The 23,991-nt window shown below is 29.9% G+C and overlaps 2 protein-coding genes across 3 annotated transcripts; both read right to left on the bottom strand.

Moving 5' to 3' along the window:
• Positions 1-2: 2 nt before the first annotated feature.
• LOC130899949 (programmed cell death protein 10) lies at positions 3-5,008 on the bottom strand. Of its 2 annotated transcripts, XM_057810151.1 has the most exons (6): positions 4,928-5,008; positions 4,584-4,752; positions 4,354-4,531; positions 3,196-3,328; positions 2,775-2,939; positions 3-1,792 (listed from the first exon to the last, which is right to left on the bottom strand). In XM_057810151.1, the coding sequence occupies exons 2-6, from the start codon at positions 4,653-4,655 to the stop codon at positions 1,708-1,710; spliced, it is 633 nt and encodes a 210-aa protein (XP_057666134.1). In that variant the 5' UTR covers positions 4,656-4,752; positions 4,928-5,008; the 3' UTR covers positions 3-1,707. The 2 variants fall into 2 exon arrangements, with proteins under 2 accessions (XP_057666134.1, XP_057666133.1); XM_057810150.1 differs by lacking the exon at positions 4,928-5,008 and having other exon boundaries at positions 3,196-3,322; positions 4,584-4,825.
• A 1,214-nt stretch (positions 5,009-6,222) lies between these two features.
• Positions 6,223-8,523, bottom strand: LOC130899901 (WD repeat-containing protein 55 homolog). Its single transcript, XM_057810078.1, has 3 exons — positions 7,824-8,523; positions 6,872-7,046; positions 6,223-6,780 (listed from the first exon to the last, which is right to left on the bottom strand). Exons 1-3 carry the CDS (start codon positions 8,407-8,409, stop codon positions 6,288-6,290), a joined length of 1,254 nt encoding a protein of 417 aa, XP_057666061.1. The 5' UTR covers positions 8,410-8,523; the 3' UTR covers positions 6,223-6,287.
• Positions 8,524-23,991: the final 15,468 nt, after the last annotated feature.

Raw genomic sequence — 23,991 nt, 5'->3', positions numbered from 1 at the left:
ACTACTAATTGAAATCATTTTAATACGCTTATTTATACGTCTATACAATCAACACAAACATGTGTCATAACAACATTATATATTTTATAACATATATTACATATTCTTTTTAATAATAATTTTTAATACTCTAAACCTTAACCAAGAGGGAAAAAGTTGTTAACAAGTATGCGGGAGTACATTTTAATTTATTAAAACAAATAGTAAGTAATATAAAATAATAAATCTAGTATTGTTTGAAGAGTGTGACTATTGGTACAATGGTCGATTAAAAGATGCTCGGAAGTGCCTAAAATAGTTTTTGTCACTATGGTTTAATGGTGAAAGGTACTAGAGATGAACATTACATTTGCATTATACTTTTTTTCTATTAGAAGAAATAGGAATTTTTCTACCATTTGAGGATGACTAATTCCACAATAAAAAAAGGGTACTGATAATTTCTCCTGTTTAAAATACACTGCGTTGCAAAATTATATTTTTTAAAATTTAAAAACTGCGGCCGATCAATTAAACATATATATTTTCAACGTTGTAAATGTTTTTTATTTATCAGAATATTAAAAAAATCAGCAAAAAGTAAATTGTATGGATTCTGTTATCAATTTGCTTTAAAATATTCGTAAAAGCCACCTCCAAGCAAAACTCCTCCAAAACGTTTGTGAGAATAAAAATATATCGACTGGAGAATGTACTACTTGCCATAATTTCAAGTGGCATGATTTTTGCAAAAGCATTAACTTTGTTGCAAACACTGTATTGCATAAAAAATATACTGTAGTTATAACTATCAAATTAGTGAAGATAATGTGCAAAGAAATCTAATTTCATTCCTATAGAAGTGATGGTTCTTTTTTAACCTTAAATCATCACATGTAGCATCTTTTATATGCACAAGAAAACAAAAACAATGTTGATAGGACAATAAATTTGGAGGAAAAATTATGTTAAGGGACCATCATGGATATGGTTGTAATTCAAGGAGACACTACTAGATAAATAACAGAATCTAAAACTGCATATGTACCATATAAAAGAGAGAAAAATTTATCAATTAACAACATTGCACAATCAAAAGTGGCTATGGTTACAAAATTACCCCCAGAAAACTAAAAATTGCAATTTTAGCTTGATCTATAACAGGTGCTTATTATAAGTCCGTTAAACACTAGTGGGATTATATGGTTTGTTGGCTGATTTTAACTACGTCTGAAATGACGTGAGTAGTAATAAAAAAATAATACTCAATAATCAATGATATATTTCTCTAAAATTCATTAATAAAAATTTGTATATGCCCATATTATTATTTTATTTCAGTGTCATCAGATTTGAATAAAACTTGAAGGCAATTTTTATTCATTTTTAAAATTATGTGTTATTTGTGGCGCAGTGTATTTTTGCTGACCCTGTATAACAGTGGAATTGAAAAATTTCGAATTTACTTTCCATATAAAAAATTGAATTATGCCCATTAGCATAAAGGTCTAAAGCAATAAATATATATTTGTTAGAAATGTTAAAATGAGACAATAAAATATGTAAATCCTGTTTGTGAACTTTATCAATTATTTTAATATTGTTTTTAAAAAGAAAGTAAGAAAAAAATAAATAGATATGATTCAAATTTCGTTTTATTGATTTATTTAGTCATTTAGTCGACCATCGTCAACAAGGCGCGTATTTTCTGTAATTTTATACTTCTTATTACTCGCACTTGCTCTTCACTGTGGTTATGATCATATTCGTCTGATGAATTAAATATAATGCACTAACAAATACTGAATTGGCACTAAAAAAGAAAAAAAATAGGATCAGAGGCCTTTCTAAGTTGTGCTTTGTGTCAACAAAAGTATCTATTTAAATAACTTTTTTTTTAATATCAAATATTACATTTACATAAGTTAATAATCAATTACTATTGCAATCTAATTTGTTTTAGAGAATGAAACAGATAAAGAATAAGTCAAGTCCAGCTCTGGTTTTTTAATTTCCTTTTATTTAGTTTCAACCAGTCCTGATTAAAGAGGTATGATTAGTTTAGGTTTAAAAATCCATAGACAAGCCATTCGATAAATATACTTTTTCTTTTTTACATGTTTATACACTATATAGTTTTCTGTTCATACTCTTCTATTTTGTTACTATTCATCACTCTGTATACCTCAACAATTATATATAATCAATTGTACATTCCAATAGGAATAAAAACCGCTCGAACAATAGCTGTTTGACTCATTTCTTATTGTGAGGCAATCCACTTCTAACCATTATTCTTTTTTAAAACTAAAGTTTCTTGCATGTTTTGGCTTTATCCGCTATTTTTCTCCATTTTTTCCTATCCTGGGTATTACTCCCAACATCTGCAGACTCCTATTTTGTTCAGATCATTGGTCACATTAACTTTTTGGTTCATTCTGCTAATTTTTTTACTTCGCTATTATTTTTTATTAGTTTTATGTTCTAGCCATCGTATTAGCTGCAATTTCATAAATCTGATGATGGTCCCTTCCTTTAATTTCAGCGTTCATAAGGATTTAATATTCACCTAACTTTTTTGGCCCATACCTATCATTTTTATTTCGAAGGTATCAAGTTTTTTTTGTTAGCATAATTGGTTCAAGAAAATAATTACAAAATAGATAGCACGTATACATTTTATCTTTAAATTGGATATGTTTAAGAACTGTATTAGTTGAATTGTTATTAAATTTGGAAAGTTAGAGGTGGAACGTAAGAAATAAAATGACACATGATCAAAAAGTTGTACTTACTGTCCTTCCTTAAAATATTCTTTTAATGTATTACTAAATCTTTTAGAATACTTCACAAACTCCCTCTTTCTTTGTTCTAAAGACTGCTTTCCTGCTGTACCAGGTATAAATCCATTCACTGCATTTACAGCATCCAATAATTTTTTTATAGCACTAGCAATTTCCCTAAAAAATACCTCAATTTCATAAGAAAGAATTGATATTTTGTTGACATATTATGAATCTTATTAGTATAAGTTTGCATGCATGCAAAATTTTAGCTCAATCTGAGACCATGGATGTCTAGTCTACTATGAGGTTATAATTACTATTCTTCCAATTATGTACTCAGAGAAAATACACAGAAAAACAAATACGTTAAATACTTTCAAGGGGCAGATGTAAAATTTATATTTTTACTGAACTTCAATATAATACTAACTTTATAGTTTCCAAAAACGTTTTTCTATCTGTGATTTCATCTGGAATTCTGCTGAGGATTCTTTTTAACGCAGCTGATTTTCTGTTTAGCTCTTGGAATGCATCTTCTGAACGATTGAGACGATATTCTACAACTGAAAATAGTAAAAAATCCTTTCCATTCACCTTATTTATTGAGAAAATAGACAGAATTTAATGGTTATAGCTCCAGATCTTGAAACATAGTGGTCAAAATTGGCGCATGAAAATTGTAATATAAATATAAATTATTTCCTAGTAAAGTAGTTCAATCAAAAGAAATATTGAGTATACCAGAATGTTAAAAAAAGAAACAAGTTGACAATGTCTTAAAGTAGTAGTTACTAGTGGCTTTCAGGGATAATTATACCCCTTTAAAAATCATTCCCGTATTTAGAAAAAGCTTTTAAACCCAGATGATTATGCATTAGTTCTCAAACAAAGTTATATTCGAACCTCACTGTACATCAGTGCCAAATTTAAAAGTGGTATTTATTTAAACAATAAAAAACTGCAAGATATTTCTATCTGATTTCCAACTTACGCTAAATTATGATTTAATAATTGCTGAGCATAGATTTGCTGGTTTCACCACTTTTTTGGAATCTTATTACTTTATGTTCAAGTTGTAATAAATAGGTTATCTCTATGGATATAAGAGGTATAGCTTGCAGATTTACCAAATAATATTAAATATGTATTAAAATTATAATTTCAATTATAATAAACAAATTCTTATCCTCTTTATTCCAAAATATTTCATTAAATTTCAAGAATAGTAATATTAGATAAAAAATTAGAATTTTATGTTATCAAATATTCCTAGAACCTTCATGACAATTTTTTATATAAAATCCCATTCATCCAACAAATTATTTTATTTAAAATATATTTCCAATTTAAAATTTGAAAAAACCTTATTCATCAACTACATAACTATATAAGTGCAGTAAAAAAGTGTATGATTGTATGCTTGTTTAACTGCTAATTAATGATATAACTTTTAAGTAAGTTCTTGTTTCCAAATGATCATTCAATTCTATGCTAAGTGAATGTACAATAATTGTGGAATCGGAACTATTACTTATTAACTAATGTTAATAATTGATACAATAATATGAGATATAAGACATATAATTACCATCAGAGTCGGATACTGCCCCTTGTAAGCGTAAAATACTTTCATTCATATTGACTGTTAGATCCCCTTTCCGTAAAATACCAATAACAAGGTCATATGTGAGCCCTGGATGTGATGCCTCTGCTTTAGTTAGAGCTGACCGTAAGGTCTGCGACGCTGAAACATCCTGTTTTTCTAGCTACAAATGAATGATTAGTTACATTGTTTTTGTTAAATTTACACACACATACCTCTGATAGAATAGGGCGTATTAATACAGGCAGTATTAATGTTGTCACAGGAGTTTCATCTCCCATTGTCATATTTTCTGGGATTGTTGTCAATTTACCTGTTATCTTATATTCAACTTACTCTATTGAACTAAATGACCAAAGATAAGATTAAAGATAAAAAACATTTCTAAAAACAAAAAAATTAATCAACAAATGTCACTGGTATTCTTCTTCATTTTTATCATATTATCGGACTAAGATTCTGAGTTATCTAAGTAACCCCTACATATAAAATGTAGTTAAAGTTACGTTGTTACAAATGATTACTTGTTACAGGTGGAAATATTGAAGAATCAAAATACCCTGCAATAATGTCTCCTGTTAAGAAATAAAGGTTACGAGTCGAGCTCTTATCTAGGTTCGTGCATAGATATAGTAATACTAGATTGCGCATTCGATGAAATTCTTTCCTAATGTTAAAAGGAGATAGATACTTACGGTATAGTTATCTCTGTCAAAGGCTAAAACATGTATTCATTCTAATTTCACTTGTTCCCTTATCTGATTTAACCAATCACCGTACTGTGGAACAAAAATAGCTCTACCTTATACCAGTGGTTGTTTCTTTCTAAATTTGGCACAACTTCTCTGTATAAAAAGTATCAGAAGGAATCGTACAGTAATAGTATTATTCTATTATATATTATCTATTAGCATAGAACATATCTCAAGAGAAATACAAACTTTGTTGTTATCATAGAGGTAAAATCTCTTTATTTGTTATTTATTATAAACAACATGGCGGATTTTCGATGCCAGTGCCCACGACGGCAGGAGGCAGAACTAATCTATTTTCGCGGTTCATATAAATCTACAATACAGAACACCTAATATATTCCATGTTATTCATATTCCCACAATTCCAGCCAGCGCCACGATGGCATAAATAAATTTGTGTTTGGGAAATTTACATGCAATTTGATCTTCTTATTGGATATGTTTCGTGACGATTGGTGTCAAACTAAACACAGAGAAGATATGGAACAAGTAGAGGGCGAGGAATGGGAAACAAAGAACATCGATATACCGCTCTCTATTTCTCTCTACTATATTCTGATTGGATCGATATGACGTCGAAGTTTCAAGTGGTAGGAATGGCAAAAAAGTAACAAGCTTTAAATTTATTGACGAGTAGAGGGAGATAGAGAGTGGTAACTAAAAATCACGATCGTGCTTATGAACCAAAAGATATCGCTGATACGAGAATTCGAGTAGACTATCTATAGGATGTGGTTCATCTACGAGTAAACTAATGCTCTTTCTTTATCGTCCAATGATATAATATCACTTATATACCACTCTCTACCTTTAATATTTTCTCTATGAGACTAACGCAATCCTGTACTTACATCTTCAAACTTGATTGTGACCACAGGATTGCAATCAAGATTTCAAAATTTCTGGATGTTTTGTGATCATTTACATCAAATTGTCAAACAACATCCTATATTGACAAGCTGAATCGCGATCATTTATTAGGATCACAGATCGTGATCTAAATAGACCATTTTAGGTATGAGTATATTTGACAAATATTAAGGATATTCAGATGTGATTCAGTTGTCAAACACCTTCAAGAAAATAAAAAAAAGTATAATTAAATAAAACTGTTTTATTACCAAACATAATGCCATATGAATATAATTTATATATTAAAATGAATTAGCACAAGCCACTGAAAAATTCTGAGGCATTTTTGATGTTTGATGATGGAAGATTATTTTTTAATTCCTTCTTTTTGTTATGTTTTTTATGATTCACTTTTTCGAAATCTTCAAAATACTGTATATTCCAGAATTTAATATCATTATTATGACTACTGGAAGCTATAAATTGTCCAGTGTTACAAATATCAACATTCTCAATTGATAAATCGTGTTGTCCAACTACACCTAAATGTCTGTGTGGAAATAAATGTGTAGCTCTGAGATTTCCATCTTCACAAGCAGTCACTACTATATTTTCTGTTATCGGTATTAGAGCATTGATCGATGTTTTCGGCCCGGGGAAAATATCACTATGGAGTCCAAATTCTTCCCAATTATATACAAACAGTTTCCCTTTAGATGATCCCGATATTAATTTAGTTTCTGATCGAAATACTCCTAAACATGTTAATTCTTCCTCATATTCTTCGGACTGCATATGTACTTTTCTGAAAAAGTATACTTGCATGGTGTACAAAAGTTAGCTGAACAATAAGATGTTTAATGTGATATATTGAAATTTCTTAAAAACTAACAAACCTGTTTTGTAAATCAATACTTATAATAGATCCATCTCCACTAGAGCACACAAGATACTTCTTAGGTTCATTTGTGACCATATCACTAATATAGTCCTCATTTTTTTTCGTTTTATATATTTGTTTATCACTTTTTTCTCTCAAGTCCCACAATTTTATTGTACCATCATCATCTCCTAGCAATAGCAATATTCAATATATAAGTAGAAGAATGTTTCTAAATCTTCTTGATTTCGGTAATTTATATTTTAAATTGTTTTTTTTTTAATTTTTGAAAGACAGAAACATCAAGAAACTTAACCTTAAAGATACATATTATTTTCATGATTTAATCAATACCAAGATTCAAAGGAATATGATAAGAATGAAGAATTATTTTCGTTTAAAAGTAAATAAATTGCTTTAAACATGTAATAGCAGAATTGCAATGAATATTTTTATCCAAATATGAATACCACTACTGTACTATCCTTTACAAGATGAGTAATTTCTTGGATGTTCTAATGTACAAATTAGAAGCATTTCAAATACCAATAGGTCGTACTTAACCAACAAAAAAATTTGAATATATTAAAATAATGAGATTTGAATATACTGTATCATTAATAATTTGTTCATAATTCAATAATTACTAAAAATAATAAACATACATTAATTAACAAGTTTATTTGTTCTTCTGTAAATGTACTAATTGTTAGTTAAGTCCTCTTAGGAATAATGATATGTTAAACACGTAAATAATGACAAATATTTACACTATAGATGTGATCAAACATGGTCAAATAAGAAATTAATAATAAATCAATATGTCAATTATAACATCTGTACAACTAGAAAAAGTTAACAGTTTGAACTGTTTGACACTTTGAAATATGGGTTGAAAGAAAATCAACTTTTTTTATAAATAAAAATGTTAATACATATTGAGATAATAATTATCTACTGTAACATACCTGTGGCAAGGATATTTTCATCAATAACACTCAAACAATATATAGGAACTTCATGAGCATTTTCATAGAATTTAACCAATTTTCCAGATTCTGCATCACTGATCATTACAGATTTATCTTTTGATGTTGATAATAATAAATTACCATCAAGGCTGAATTCAATATCCCTACAGGCTTTTGTATGTAGTTCCAAAGTATTTATCAATTTATTCTCGTTGTTAGAATACTGGTATAGTAAAACATCACCCACAATATTAGCAACCGCTAATAAATTATTGTGAGGATGAAATGATATATCTGTAATAAAATCTTCGCATTGTATATTTGGAGGACGATCTCTTTCTCGCTGGTTTTCATTTCTTATAGCTTTTATAGTTTCATCCTCCTCTTCGTCTTCAATTTCTTGAGATTCTTCTATATCTGATTCACTGTTATCTAAAATACAACTTTCATTTACGTTCACATCTTCATTATCTGAACTGGAATCACTCATGCTAACATCGCTTTCATCTGTGTTACTCATCATGGGTACTGCTTCTTCTTCTTCTGAACTTTCTTGATCTTGAGGATGTTTGGTTTGGCACATGCTTTATAATTATTAATAATAACCATAACAAACAAGCACTTTACTATTCACACTTGTATTTTTTTAGGTTATATTTTTATTCTTCAATGAAGTGTCAGAGTCACAGAATTACATATATGTAATATTCCGTGGGTACATCTAAAGGTAGGGCATCATGTAATCGTTTGTCGCGAATTCTAAGCAATGAATAGCTCACGTGTGTATTTTTCAACCATTTGAAGAATTTGTAAAGCATCGCTTTACAAATATAATTAAATTTGGGAAAGAATAATGATGAATTTCACGTCGAAAGTAAAGTATCTAATTTGTAATTATTTAAATATCAAATTTCCAACTAACTTTGGAGAAAAATATGAAAGAAACTACAAATGTTTAACAAGTTTATATACAATATTTTAAAAACACATGTATATTTTGTAAATTTATAAGTGATATAATGAATACTAATTTTTATTATTGGAGTAGGTTTTCATCCAGCTATTTATTTGTCAAAAAGGAAGAGGTAGTAACAATAAAGTGAATTCCGCGGAAAATATATTTCATCACTGCAATTCAATGTGACTGAATAAATCACATGTCGAGATCATGAGATACTCACGCAGAAAATAAATTTCATATTATACCAGCGTATTGTGAATGTTTGCGTTACATTACGTGTCATTTTGGCAACAACAGTTTATCTGACTCAATACTTCAATCAGCTGTTGGTTTTAAAAATATTTATCAACATTCAGTTATTTAATGACGTAATTATTAACTATGTTCATTTTTGAACGTAACATTTATTTTCATTGGTTGTTAGAGTCAGAGGCGGCGTAAGTACTGTACATTATGCGTTCCTATTTTACCGGTAATCAATATTGAAAATAATATGAAATATTCGCAAAGATAATAATTCAGTAAAATCAAAAAGAGAAAATTTCTGTTTCTTTAATTATTTCTTTTAAAATACACCGTTTCAGTTTGTTTTGAAAATTTAGATGATTATGTGAAATGGAACATCGTGGGGATATCTTAGCATTGTTTTACTTTTTTTTAATTATGTTTTCTGTAAAAAAACCTTTCATCTGATTTTGGGTTCAGTTCATATGTATTATTCAAAATGTTATCAAGTACCACAGAACATACCCTTGGGTTTGTTTTGTGTTGACTACCATACAACAATATAAATCTAGACGGGTAGAAAGCTCTCACCTCTACAGTTATTTAAGAGTGGATGGTAGACCGTGCATATTCTAGCCAAATATGTGATATTACATATATGTTTCTAGTGGGGCATATTTTGATGTGGTTCGCGGCTGCATTATTTTTGCCTACCCGGTAGGTTGAGGTATGATTTCTTATACCCAACTGTTCATAGATCTTCAAGCAGAACAACAGAAGTATTAATACATACACGATAAATGTTGAGTTGTGTATAATATTTAAAGAAAAATTTATGTATAATAGCTGTGATTTTTTATTGTCTGAAATAATGTTAGAATAATAATACTCAAACATCGATTTAAAAAATATGGCGAACAGACTGATTTTTATTACAGTGTGTGAGGTTTAAACCAGAGAATTATTAAAAAAAGAGAGACGAGAATCTGTTGGCGTCCAAAATATTTAGAAAACATTGAAAAAAGTTTTCTACACATTCTTTGCAAATAAAACTAAAATAGAAATTTTCAGTTTATCCAATCATCTTTCTCTTATCATTCTTTTCTCTATATTACTAATCAATATAATATAACATAACCTAACCATTTTCACAAGTTGGGGAAATTGGATAACCCCAAAATCTTATTTTTCTACGCTTGGGTTCCCGGCCCCGGCAAGCCACGAGACGCGAGCGCCATCTATTGAACAGTCATGACAACAAGGCGTCGACCATGTTGTTAATGCGAGTTTCATGAAGTATGGCTTTTTTGAGGGAATTTAGTGAGAAATTGACTCATCGTGGGATTTTTTTTAATTCAAAACAATACGGGCTTCTACATGATCTATGTTAATGAAACGTTGAACTAGTGAACTAACTTAAAAATACGAAAGTGTAACGTTACTACATTGATTTTTTAGCTGCAGGTTAAAAAGTGACAACTTCTTTTTTGCAATCTTTAATTTAGAATCCAATTCGTTTAAACATCAAACTATTAATGATTCTAAATTATAATAAATGATTATCCATTACGTACCGTCTGTTATGTATTGTTTGTAACCTGGCAACCCTGGAAATTCTGTCTGCCTAAATGTGGGTCACGGTGTTATGTACTAGTATGAGTAACAGGGTGTATATAAGACCGTGATGTAGGTCAACAAATGAAGACGTTGCTATTCTTTTACAAAAAAATGATTTCAATTCTCAATGAAATATAATAAATTAGTGAACCTTTATACAAATAAATATATTTATCTAATGCATTTTATTCAAGACTTCGATAAGGAAAGAATGTAAAGAGGATAATTTTTGTCCTTGAATGAGAGTATATAAAAAATATCAACAGGCAATTGTTTTTGTCTTCAATTATAAACGAAAACAGATAAATTTATGTCAATCAGCTTCCTCCCACTCACCAATCGCGTGACGAATAGTCAACAATTAAATCTGTCTTCGCAAAAATACTATCAAGGACTACAAGGTCGAGCAACCTTATAGTAATACAGTACAGCAGTCATAAATAGTAGTGACTACATAAATGTGATAAGTTGTATTATCCACGATAAATATTCATGGGATTATGAAATTAAAAAGTTTTGATACGGGGATAAAGAAAATATAAATATAGGCGCGGGAAACGAATCAACTGCCGAGGTATCAGGAGCCAAACTATTGAAAAGTGGATTTAAATATTTTCTGTTGACTTTATACAAGCATTTGACTGTATGTAAATGTAAAAAATTCAAAGTAGATAGACAGATACATTTGATAAGTGTCAGATTAAGTGTGGAGAGTATACCAGCGACGGTTTTTATTATACCTTCATGTATATTGCTAATAAACATCGATGAAAAGCTTAGACGTCTGCATGCACTGAAGACGTGGCTTTAATTATTTTGACAAACAAAACACTTTGAGCTATTTATAGAATGTAATGAGAAAGGAAACAAAGTAAGATTGTGTTGATTTTGAGTGAATATTGCTGAAAAATAATCTAGTTCCTTTAATGAACAAAAAAAAAAGAATAGATATTTAATTTTTACATAACATTTTCCATATACATATAATTAAACTTTAGCCTAAATTTGTCATGCTCAGCTGATCAATTAATATAAATATTGGGTACCATATATGTAATACTTCTTCTATATGTACAGATTCTATAAGTGGAAGCTGTTCCGACTAAGGAAGACAGATTTCAGCTCGGTTCTGCGCATTCTCAAGCATGCGCTTGAGAATGAGACATAAAGTGTCTCGAAGTCCATATAGGAGTATTACATATAAGCTGGGTACATATAAAAAATTTCACAATTTTATGGACAAAGAGAAACAATTTTATATTAGATAATATAAAATAATAATTTGGCTTAATATTAATAATTACAAAACATGTAATATCTTACTTCATACTAAATTGAATTATACCAGTCTATTGAGTCTATGATAAATTGTAGAATTCAGCCACAGAATAATAAATTTTATGAAGTAGAAATTTCTTTGTCAATATTCGGACTTATTAAATGTATTTATACAAGGGTTACATGAATAGTAATAATTAATTTAACGAATTGGTTGTTAACATAGTTTATGAAAATAGTTGCAGAAAAAGAGAGAATAAAATTGGAATACTTTCATAAATATGTCGATTTTATGTTATCTACAATAGACAAATTATTTTGTTTTCCTTTACTTTTGTCTACCGGTTAAATAGTCACTTCCTTAATAATAGAAATGTTTACAGCATGACAAACTCAACGTTGTATGCCCGCTACCCACGCTTGAATGGTAGCTTATTAGTATGTAGGTCGTGAGAAAATTTCCGTTTTATAATTATTATTTGGTTCTAAGAGTTTTTAATTAAGAACTTGCATGGGTTACAATCTACAATATGCCATTAAGATTTCATCATTCACTTTGCTCGCAAAATTATGATATAAAGTATATAAAAGATACATTTAGAAAGAAAAATAAAGGAATCCTGTGAACAAGGAATTTGACGAGTTCAAAAAAAATGATTTAAAGGTAGCAACAAACGAAAACGTACTTCTAACAGTGTTAACAAAAAGTTTATTTTCCAATGTTATTGCCGAAATATAATTTACAATTGCGGCAACATCGCGAAAACAGACAGAAGAGTGACATTCATTTGACACAATAATTATAAGCCGCTATTTACTACAGTGTTTCTTTCCATTCATACAAGGAAAAATAAAAGAATGCCGGCAAAATTTACTTATTGAGTTCAATCATAAGAAAGAAAAGTGGTTTCAAAATAGTATTAAACTAAGACGTATTCCTAGCAGTGTCCTAGTGTCATCTTGTGTCGCCGCGCAGGCGCTATAGTTATATACGATTCATTTCAATTTTTTTTTCTAAAATAAATGATGTGAATCGTTTCTTAGTATTTTATAAGCGGTGTATTTTAATTTCATATACTTTAAATAATAAAACATTTTCTTCAAAAACAATAAAATATATTTGAAAACTTCAGAGCTATAGTTATGGAAATATACTATGTTATAACATTAGGATTATTCATTAATGTGATGAAATTATTTCGGAAGCTTCCTATTTTGGAGGCAATGAAATTATTAAGTATAGATAATATATATTTGGTGTTCCATTAATGATTCTAAGTACTTTTTTGTAACACTGAAGCATACGTGTATTAAATAACTAGTGACCGTATATCCTGTTGATAATTTCTTTGATTCTTTTCTCTAGGTGACATTAAATTAGATGATAAAAAGCATGAAAATGCGTTTTTAATCGATTGTCGCATTACAACTCGAAAAAATACCGGCGTGAAACAGCAACAGGAAATATTTGAACAATCTTGTTTGTCAACCAGTGTACTTCCTGTTTACATAAAATATACGCACTAACAATAAATGGATAATGTGCTTAATAACAATTATGGAATCTAAATTATAGTTTAGTATTTTAAAAATCATTCATAAGATTACTCCATAATAGTAGTGGAATTTTTTCTTAAACCACACTTTAGTTATATATCAAACAATTTAAAGATCATTGTTTCTTTCCCGACCATCTAGGGTTTGTCATTCGTAAGATATTATGAAGATTTCAATATGTACGAAATAGTCATTATAATAAACTTTCCTTTCTATTTTATCTTTAACATAAGATATTTAAATAATTTTTCCTAAACTCAGGGGAAAATTTCGTAAGTTGGCATCAGTGCTTATGAATCTAAATGTCAACTATCAGCTTCCTCTCATAGAACTCTAATCTAAACATTTGATATATTATTATATAAGAAAACTTTAATTGTGTAAAGAAATATTTTTTCATAATTATAAATAATTCAGGAATTGTAAGATTGACGTTGGAATATATTATAATTAAAAAGGGACTGATTAAAAGTGATTTGTGAAAGTTAATTTGATTTAATGTTGATAGACGTAGTAATACTATGTCTATGGTTGAAAACGAATACACCGTTGTTGAGATGGATTAATTGTATGTTTTGTAATTATTTTTCGGTAGATCTTCTACAAAATTTCTTTCAAGTCTCAAAATGTTAACAAAATTTATACGAACAAATAAATAAAAGTCTATTTTATTATTAGTAAATCATATTGAAATTTACGCTGTAATTTGATGTGACTGAAAATGACAAGTTTATATGTGAAAATGATTCACTTCGGTCAGGTCAATGATCTTCCTGAAATATTTTATTGTAAACAACATTAAAATTTTAAATGTGTGGGTCGATGGAATCCCATAAATGAATCCAGTAATCCAATAACAAACATATTTTTGTTTGTCTTTGTGAATACTGCCGCATACTATCAAATATGTATCCAAAATTTGAATAAATACACTTCTGAAATACGGTAATTGGTTTTATATTTGTCAACCTCATATTTATTATTATTTGGATTAAACTTGTTGACTGTTTTGTCATATATACTTGAGATTTACCCTCAATTTTTTTAAACTAATATATAGAATTATATATTCGATAGAAATAGTGACTGCATCGTGAATTAATAGCATTTATCATAATTATACACTTCCCACGAAAGGCTAGAAGTTCAATTTTATAGTTAAATCACATTTTAAAAAACAGGACAGTATCGAGTATATTTTTAAAACGACCGATGAGTAGCGGTGCAATATAGACAGTTATAATAACTTTTCTCATAAGTTATTTTTTGTCTCGATTTTGCACTAATCCATAAACTATTTTCTTAAAAATATCATCGTCCAAATGTACTACTATTCTCCGTGATGGCTGCCATTTCGTGATGGAAATTTTCTTTTAACTGTGCCAGGTAAGAAAACTATAGATCTGACATAACCTCACAAGAAAAAGTCCATAGGTGTAAAATCGGGACTGCGTGGAGAACAACTTATGTCTCCAGAAGATTAATTTACCAGGAAAAAGTTCACGAATTCGTGGCAGAGATCTATTGGATGAGTGTGAAGCTGCTCCAACTGGAACCATGTTCTTTATTTTTGCTAAAGAAAGATGAAATAAGGTTCATTGAGTTTTTTTTCAATCTTGATCAACAAGCACACGAAGAATCACCGCAGTTTTTATACTTAGACTGAAGTCTAACATTCCTCGTATAGAAATATGCGGTGATTCACCTTGCATCACCAAAATGTCGTTTATAGTTCTTCCACTTTTTACCAATGAAAACATCGAATCGCAAACATAAATGCATTTCTATTGGCCGAATCCGTATGGACACAATTTCAACAAAATATTCTTGACATGCAGTCTGCGATAAGCATTGGCGTGGCTTGGTGAGATTAATTAAATTCATAACTTTCTTTAAATAAATATAAATAATTCTCGCATACATATTTTTCAAAGTATTTATAAAAATTTATAAAATGAGGTATCTACGCCTATGGTAGATTAAAAAAAATCGTCGGCAAGGGTTTTTATAATCTTCAATTGATATCGGAAGAACTATACATGTTTGTCTTTTCGTATTTGAACATATGTTACAATAAATCGAAGTCGGATCTGTTAAAAGGAATGTTTCAGACAAACAGGTCAAATGAACTATTTTTTCTTTATTGACTGTGATTGAACTCGCACGTACAGATAACCTTTTTAAATAAATCTATCTTGAAATAACAACTGGTTAAATATTAAATATTTTATCTTGAGCAGAAAATTTCTTGATTCATAACAGATAATATTGTTTGAAAAATATAAATTCCATTGAGAAAATGATATGACACTTGTTAGCAGCATATATAAAGACAAAAAAAACTTTATGAAAACAATAGATATAGGGCCGGATTAAGATTTATAAGGCCCGGGGCTAAAATAATGACGGGGCCCCCTTAAGGAATTCAGAAACCCGGAAAAATTCACAAAATAATATCAATACGTTAGATTTGTGGTATCAACACATCAAAAAATACAGAATGATTTCCAAATGATGGGGCCCTCTTGGACCTGGGGCCCGGGGCTATAGCCCCCCCAAGCCTCTAGCTTAATCCGGCTCTGAATAGATATCATTTAATGTGAATTTCCTTTTATATATAGTCAGAAAGTGTGTATATACTATACAGGGCAGATATAAAGATTTTTAGATCGTTGTACATGCCAAGGAAACCGTTCGTCATAAAGAGACATTCCGAAAAAAAATATCACAAATTGTAATTATTCATTGAAAATACTCCAAATATCAAATATTTCTAATTGAACTACATACTATCGAACTTCGTGTTACTTACATAAGGAAAAAATTGAAATGTAGAAAAATTTTGTTGGTTAGTTTACAACTTATCGAAACAAAAAAAAACGTTCGAAGTGAGTACCTTGCACTTCTACACACTTCCGAAGTCTGCAGAGGATATTTCTTTGAACTGCTAAAGAGCATTCCAAAATTCCAGAATAAATCTTTTCAGAATAAAGCTTTTAAGATATCCCCAAAAAAATGAGTCCATTGTAGTTAATTCAGGGGAACGAGGTAGTCTCATGCAAATGGACTCCCCGATCAATCCACCTAATAGGGAAAATGTTATTAAGATGATTTTTTACCTCATTTAGGCCATGGGGAGAGCTCCATCGTGCACGAACCACATGTATCTACGAATGTTTAGAGGAAAATCACATAACATTGGTGGGAAATCAAAGTATCGCTTACCGTTCAGGTTATTATCAAAAAAAGGGACCTACTAAATTATTACCCACTATACCTGCACATACATTAACACAAAATTGATGTTGATTCTTTGTTTGAATTGTACCGTCAAGATTTTCATCTGCCCATAAATCTAAATTATGGGAATTAATAAAACCGTCTCGCGTGAAACCAGCTTTATCAGTGATTTACAATTTATGATAATTTTCCTGAGAATGTCTCTTTATGGCGAACGGTTTCTTTGGCATGTACAACGATCTGTTACATATCTGTTACAATCAATTGAAAAATTCATATATATACATAAAGAGAGGGATGGGGATAGGGTGGTTAATCGTTCATTGGTATGAAGTGATCCGATTCCAAGGCTTCAATCTGCCTACTCCTTGAAATTTCACCGAGGAAATGGAAAGCTGGGGAAAAAAATATCAAAACCACCCTATTTTAATCCCTCTCTTCATAATGGATTCGAAGAGGGAGGCGTTTTCTTATTGGGAATGTGGCAATGAAACAACGAAGTGTACTAACTCTAATATATTCCCGAGCTTTCGAATACTTATGTATTTCCATCTGTGTTCCCGTTTTCTTTATCATTTTATTTTTGCCCCGCAGTTCTACAGCTGCCAGGTTGGGAGTTCAACAAAGGGTTCAATCGCTGCTCCAAAAGAATACAACTCGAATATCTGGGATTTCAGTTGAGGGCTGCAACCTTTTATAAGTCTTATGTTCAATGTGTATAAATCTGAGTTGTTTTTAATTTATAACTGCTTTTTATTCGTTGTGCTCTTTTAGATTAGATTTTTTCAATAAATTTATTTGTTGAAAACTTTTTTGTTGTTTTTGTTGAATCTTTTTTTATTGTTCACAGTAATAAATAGTAATTTGGATAACCGTGTCCTGGGATAATTTTAGTTTGCTCAATTTAATCCGGAAGGTCTTGCCAGCTTTTTCACCTTATTTTATTCACTCGTTGAAAAGCTGGTGGCGTCCAATTTAATATTGATTATTTACCCCATCTGAGTTCCAGTTATTCATATGCTTCAATAATCCGGAGAAATGAGGTTACAAAGTTATACTTAAATCTCTAGATTAAATGAAAATTAAATTTTGTACGCGCGCCACTGTTTGACATCATTATTCATGTTTCGCTAGCAGTTGATAGAAAATAATACGACAATTTGATTGCACACTGCTTGCCAAATAAAAAAAATCTATAAAATATGAAATTTGCTTAATTTATCAAAGTGTCTCACAGACAATGCGTTTATAAATCAGGGGACACATGACATGATGATGTTGTGTTGTTCGGCGAATAAATCGCTTTGTCTCAATCTACATAGAAATCGGAATCTGTAATAAGTAGATTTTCGAAAAATAATTATTAATTGTATCCCATTTTTTGGGTTCTTACCATTTGCTAATAAAAATAAAATAGTGGAATGTTTCATGCTAAAAAATATATATTTTTTTAAATACAGGTATATACACGTGTAACAAATCTTATATTTCTACATTTTTTCGACTTTTCTGTTGTTATTGAATAAGATTTTGTAAGTTATACAGGGTAATTCGAAGGAATTCAAGGTTTCATATGCTTGTAGTAGGAATGAATTTTTCGAATGAAAAATTTATGAAGAAATGTTAATAAGACCGGTAAAAGTATGATAATCCACCCCACGAGGATCATCCTAAAACTCTATACATAGACCATTGATATTATAGAGATACCGGAAGTGGCCATTATCTCAGGAAGGCTAACAGATATCGAACCATGCATAACTTTGTTCGATGGATCTCATCAAAGTGTGTAAAAAGTAAAAGTGTAAAAGATGATTGACGCATGCGCGGAAATGTGAAGAAAAAAACATTTTTATCAAAAAACCTAACCTAACTTTACAAAAATGATTAAATTTTCATTTTATCTATTGATTTTTCGTGAAAATAATGCATTTGCATACTTTTTCTACAGAAACTAGGTTAATGCAAAATTATTATTAAACTGCTCATATCTTTTGAATTATCCTAAATAACAGTGTATATTATAGAAACGATAAGAGTGTAAAAATTTAAGAATGACCCTGTATATTTTAAAATGTGCTTTCGTTTGTATAAATTCCTATATTGATAAATTTTCGTCGTTTTAACAATGAATCATTGTTTTTTACTTGAATTTACGAATTAGATAAGTTCTTAGTTCGAGATTAATAAACCAATATACAGGGATGTTCAAAAATTTGGCTAAAATTTTATTTGTCCCGTTGGACAGTCATTTATAAGAAACCAAACATAAAATTAATCTATGATACCTAATATTGAATATCCAAAAAGAAAAAATTTACTTACATTTTAATTCTATACAACCAAACTTGAAGTTTAGAAATCAGGGATCGTATTATAAATATTTTTATCTAATATATCTCTTTATCAAGAGTTTGTCACTTGGATTTATGTCAATAATACAAATATTGATTTAACACGTCAACTACCGTGTGTATCAGAACTTATTAACTTATCAGTGTATAAAATCGTCTATAAACGGCACTCAACGTGTTAACAATTACTAAAAAAAGAGCTACTTTGACAAATGACATCTATCAATATTCGTTTATACTAAAATTGTGTTCAACAGAGATGCAAAAACGTTGTAGTTTGAAATATATTAGTACCAAGAAATATTTTTCGGCATGGGGTCTACAAATTTGAATGAATGAATTGAATCAATCTTTTTTTGTAACTTATATTGAAGTAACAAGCTAACACGTGCAGATGGTCATAGGCTTATACAAAATGGTGGTCATAGAGATAACTTATGATAAATATAAGTAATTAGAACAGACTAACCATTGAATTGGCCTTGTAAAGTTTCAAACTAATTAAAATTGATATTTATAAATTCCACCAACATTTCGTTTTTACGTCGAACATGCCAAACGATCTCTTTTACTGACTATAATATTTTGAAGAATAACATTTCACAAGTAAGCTTTAATAATCAAGATTTTGTGTTGAGGCAAATGTTTGTGGTTATGTTTACAAGACACAAAGCATTTTACTCTTTCAAAATGCATTTACGTATAGTAAAAGCGTTAATGCTTTTATCTGGTTCGTGGAGGGTCAAAATGGCTTCTTTGAGCTCGTTTCAATGCTCTATATTTAATTTTTATTCTCTTTTTTTACATATTTATTTTAGTTGCTTTGTTATTGCTTTTTATATAGGAATAGTACCGATATGGCAGACAGATTCTGTTATTTTTCGATAATTATATTGTGTACTCTTATTTCAGTTGAAGCTGTCATTTGTCAAAGGAAAAACGTTTCAGAAATGATAAGGTACAATTCTTATTTTTCATTTATAAGACTCTTTTATATTGGTTACGTAGCACTTGGAAAGAGTACCACAAAATTAAGGTTTAATTGTGTTTTTTTGTGAAATTGAAGATCAAGAAAAATAAATTGATACATGGAACGATGATATTATTAATTATTATTAGAAAAATCGATTAATCGATATGAATTATTTAGAAGACTTTCATTAAAATGATGCTTTCAGCCTGTAGGAAGTTATACAGGGTGTTTAGAAAAACGAGCCGCCATTTTTAGGATAGGTAGAAAACTGAAAAATAATTTTGGTTATAATCTTTTTATGTACGAGAGAGTAAGAGAACCTATTTACTAATCCAAAACGGCCATTTTAATTTTATTACAAAATAATTTTGATAAGATTTTCATAAAGGTAACTGAGCTAATCTATAACCATAAGAAAAATTTCCTTCTATACACAAAGTTTTTGTTAAAGTTCGAGATGATAAGGATTACTTTGAAATGAGTCGAAGTACACTTGGGAATTTTTGAAAAGAAAGAGGTTTTAAATGGAAAAATTGCTGTATGGAGAAGAAATTACCTAAGGACTATGAGCAAAATGAGAAACCAAACAAGAAATATGTTTTATTAAGATGAAAAATGAATCAACGAGAGACACCATCAAGAAAGGGGCGCAGACTGGGAATAGTACAAATCGTCGGTTCAAACGGTTTGGCTAAAGGTGGTTATTGACTTTAGATCTACTCGTAACGGCGACTACCATAAGGACATGAATTCTGATGTCTTTAAAGAATGGTTTGAATAATAATAGTAATGGATAATGCAAGTTATCACTCCAGAATTTAAGGAAAATTGCGTGGTTGAAAAAATATTTACAGTTCTGACTGAATTCAAAGAATATGAAGACCCATCCCGGTTCTGTGAAAAATGAACTGTATTCTTTGTATTCCCTTCTTAAACAGAAATCCAAAGAATATTAAATAGATGAAATTGCAGAAAATCGTGAAATGACGGTAATTAGATAACCGATAGGTAGCAGTAGATAATATAATCGAAGAAGAAGAAAATGTTAGTGATAAAATAATCCATTGTAAATATTGATTGCGACAGGTTACCTTTTAAGGACTAGCTCTACTTATACTGGTGTTTTTTAAAATTAAAATTATTCTACAATTGCACACACACTCAAGTTTAATAGTTCTGACTGAAAGAAGAAAACGAAGGTACACGCGTCAAGGACTATTAGCTACTGAAAGGGTGATTTCTAGTCAAATAATCAAAAGAGCGTGCATGTAGATATCGTTGAGCAATCGAACACATTCAACGACATAATGAACATTGATTGGCCTCAATCATTCTTTTTGGAGGCGACTCAATTTGTGTCAGTAAATGGATTTGCTATAATGGACTGATTCAGAAATTTTGTGGTGCGGTAATTAACGAATATGTTTTAAGTGATGATAATGCTAGACCCCAATGTGCGAGAATTGCAAGCGAACTTGTAGATTATCACGGGATTACAAGAATGGCCACCGTATTTACCGGCCATAAATTGCATTTAGCACGTTTGGGCTAAAATGTTTAGGCAGTTGAAACGATGTTTACGTTTCCTCAAACTTAACTTGTTAGTAAGCTGCAATCAATTTGAGACGCTATACCTAAAGACTTTAGCAATAATTTTAATTTAAAAATAAGTTTTCCATACAGAACGCCAGCATTAAGACGAGACAGAGGCGGTTCTACAAAGTGTTAAATTGTTTATATACTGAGAACGTAGTGATAAAAAATGTTATTATTACTTTCATGGAATTTCTAGTTTTGATAAATTATTCATATCTGACTTTTATTTATTTAGAATATTCGTTTCATTTATACAAATTATAAATATTAGTGATCCATACTTATAACAAATTGTAACAGAATTATAAAATAGGATGTCGCTTCGCTCATTAAGCTGATTAGTATATCTTTGTTTAGACTAATGTATCCATCGAGGGAAAACTTCAAAGGTAAACCTTTCATGAAGTACAGAAGATTCTTTAGGTCTTCTTTCGATCGCTTGTTTGAACTTTTGGTATATAGAATGGTACAAAGAGTTTGTAGTCGTTTTCCAGCCTTCTCGGCATCGTCAGCATAGACGATAGTTTTCAGGATCACATGCTAAAAAATCATCAGAAATTTTATTGCAAAAGCATCAATAAATAATACTGATATTGCATAAGCATAATTGCTCTTTGAAAATGGTCAAAAATAATACTAGAATGAAAACTATTGGGAAAGAAAGAAAATATAACAAAAACTGAAGAAAAATTACGGTCCATCTGGGGTCAGAAGTTGGAAGGGAGAGAATTTTTAAGGGTAAAAAGTTGTAGGTAATAAAGTATTCTACAACTTGTGTATTCGCACATTTATAACATAACCTCAACATTTATGTTAAAAAATAGTTTTTGGTTTTTCTTGTTCTTATGTCCCCCAACACAATGTTTTTTTATTTTGTCTTAATACCGAATAAGCATCCTAATTTTGAATCGAAAATTTTCATGTGAAAATACCGGAGTTTCTTTTAAAAATTTTTCAGATTCCGAAAGATTAGTTTTAGTCAAAACGAGACATTACGTGATTAAAATAGTTATTCATATATAAATTGTATAAAGTAGACTTTTTTAAACAAATTGCGACAATCGTAGAGTCAAAAAATCACACGAATTGCATACAATAATTTTTCTACTACCGAAAATTTAATCAAAACACGCTTTTATTGATTTTTAATAAAGGGTTTTCCAATAAGAGGTGTTATTTTGAACAGCCCGCTATTTCGGTAAATGTCACTTTTGAAGCTGTCATTTCTGACATTTGACAAGTAGAAACTACGTCGTTAATGAAAATGGAACGATACACGCTTCAACAACGCACTGAAATTATTAAAATTCACTATAAAAATGGTGAAAGTTTGGCAGAGACTGTTCGTAAAACTAAAACATTTTTGGGTCGACGTGAAGCACCTTCTCGGACCGCAATACAGAAATTGGTGGAAAACTTTGAACTGTTGGGACAAGTTAGTGATGTGAAGAATAAAACCCCTGCACGTCGCTCAAGAACAACTGAGAATATTGCTGCTGTAGCCCAAAGTGTTGATAAAACCCAGATTTGTCCATTCCTCGTCGTTCTTTGGAATTAGCCATTCCACAAACGTCATTACACCATATTTTGCATAAAGACTTGGATCTTAAGGCCTATAAAGTTCAGTTAACACAAGAACTCAAGCCGGCCGATCATCAACAACGTCGTGTCTTTGCTGATTGGGTCTTTGAAATGCATGAAAATGATCCGGAATTTCATCGAAAAATCATCTTAACTTATGAGGCCCGTTTCCACCTTGGTGGTTACGTCAATAAACAAAATTGTCGAATCTGGGGCTCGGAAAACCCAAGAGTTGGAGTTGAAAATCCTCTCCATCCTCAACGCGTGACTGTTTGGTGCGGTTTATGGTCTGGCGGTGTCATTGGACCTTATTTTTTCGAAAATGAGGCTGGAACAACAATTACGGTGTTCAAATATGTTTTTTTATTTTGTCTTAATACCGAATAAGCATCCTAATTTAGAATCGAAAATTTTCACGTGGAAATACCAGAGTTTCTTTTAAAAATTTTTCAGACTCCCAAAGATTAGTTTTAATTAAAACGAGACATTACGTGATTAAAACAGTTATTTATATATAAATTGTATAAAGTAGCCTTTTTTCAACAAATTGCTACAATCACAGAGTCGAAAAATCACACGAATTGCATACAATAATTTTTCTACTACCGAAAATTTAATCAAAACTCAATCAAAATAGAACTATAAATTTTACTTAAATTATTTAGGTCTTTTTAAATAAAATTGATCTATTTTGTAAATTCTAATAAAACTACGAATAATTTAATTGACTACTGTTATATATTTGAGACGTAAGGACTAGGGAAAAACTAATTTTTCTTATTA

This window comes from Diorhabda carinulata, chromosome 12 (genome assembly GCF_026250575.1).
Source record: "Diorhabda carinulata isolate Delta chromosome 12, icDioCari1.1, whole genome shotgun sequence".
NCBI lineage: Eukaryota > Metazoa > Arthropoda > Insecta > Coleoptera > Chrysomelidae > Diorhabda > Diorhabda carinulata.
Note: the sequence above shows the minus strand (reverse complement) of the source record. Positions and strands in the feature narration are given on the sequence as shown.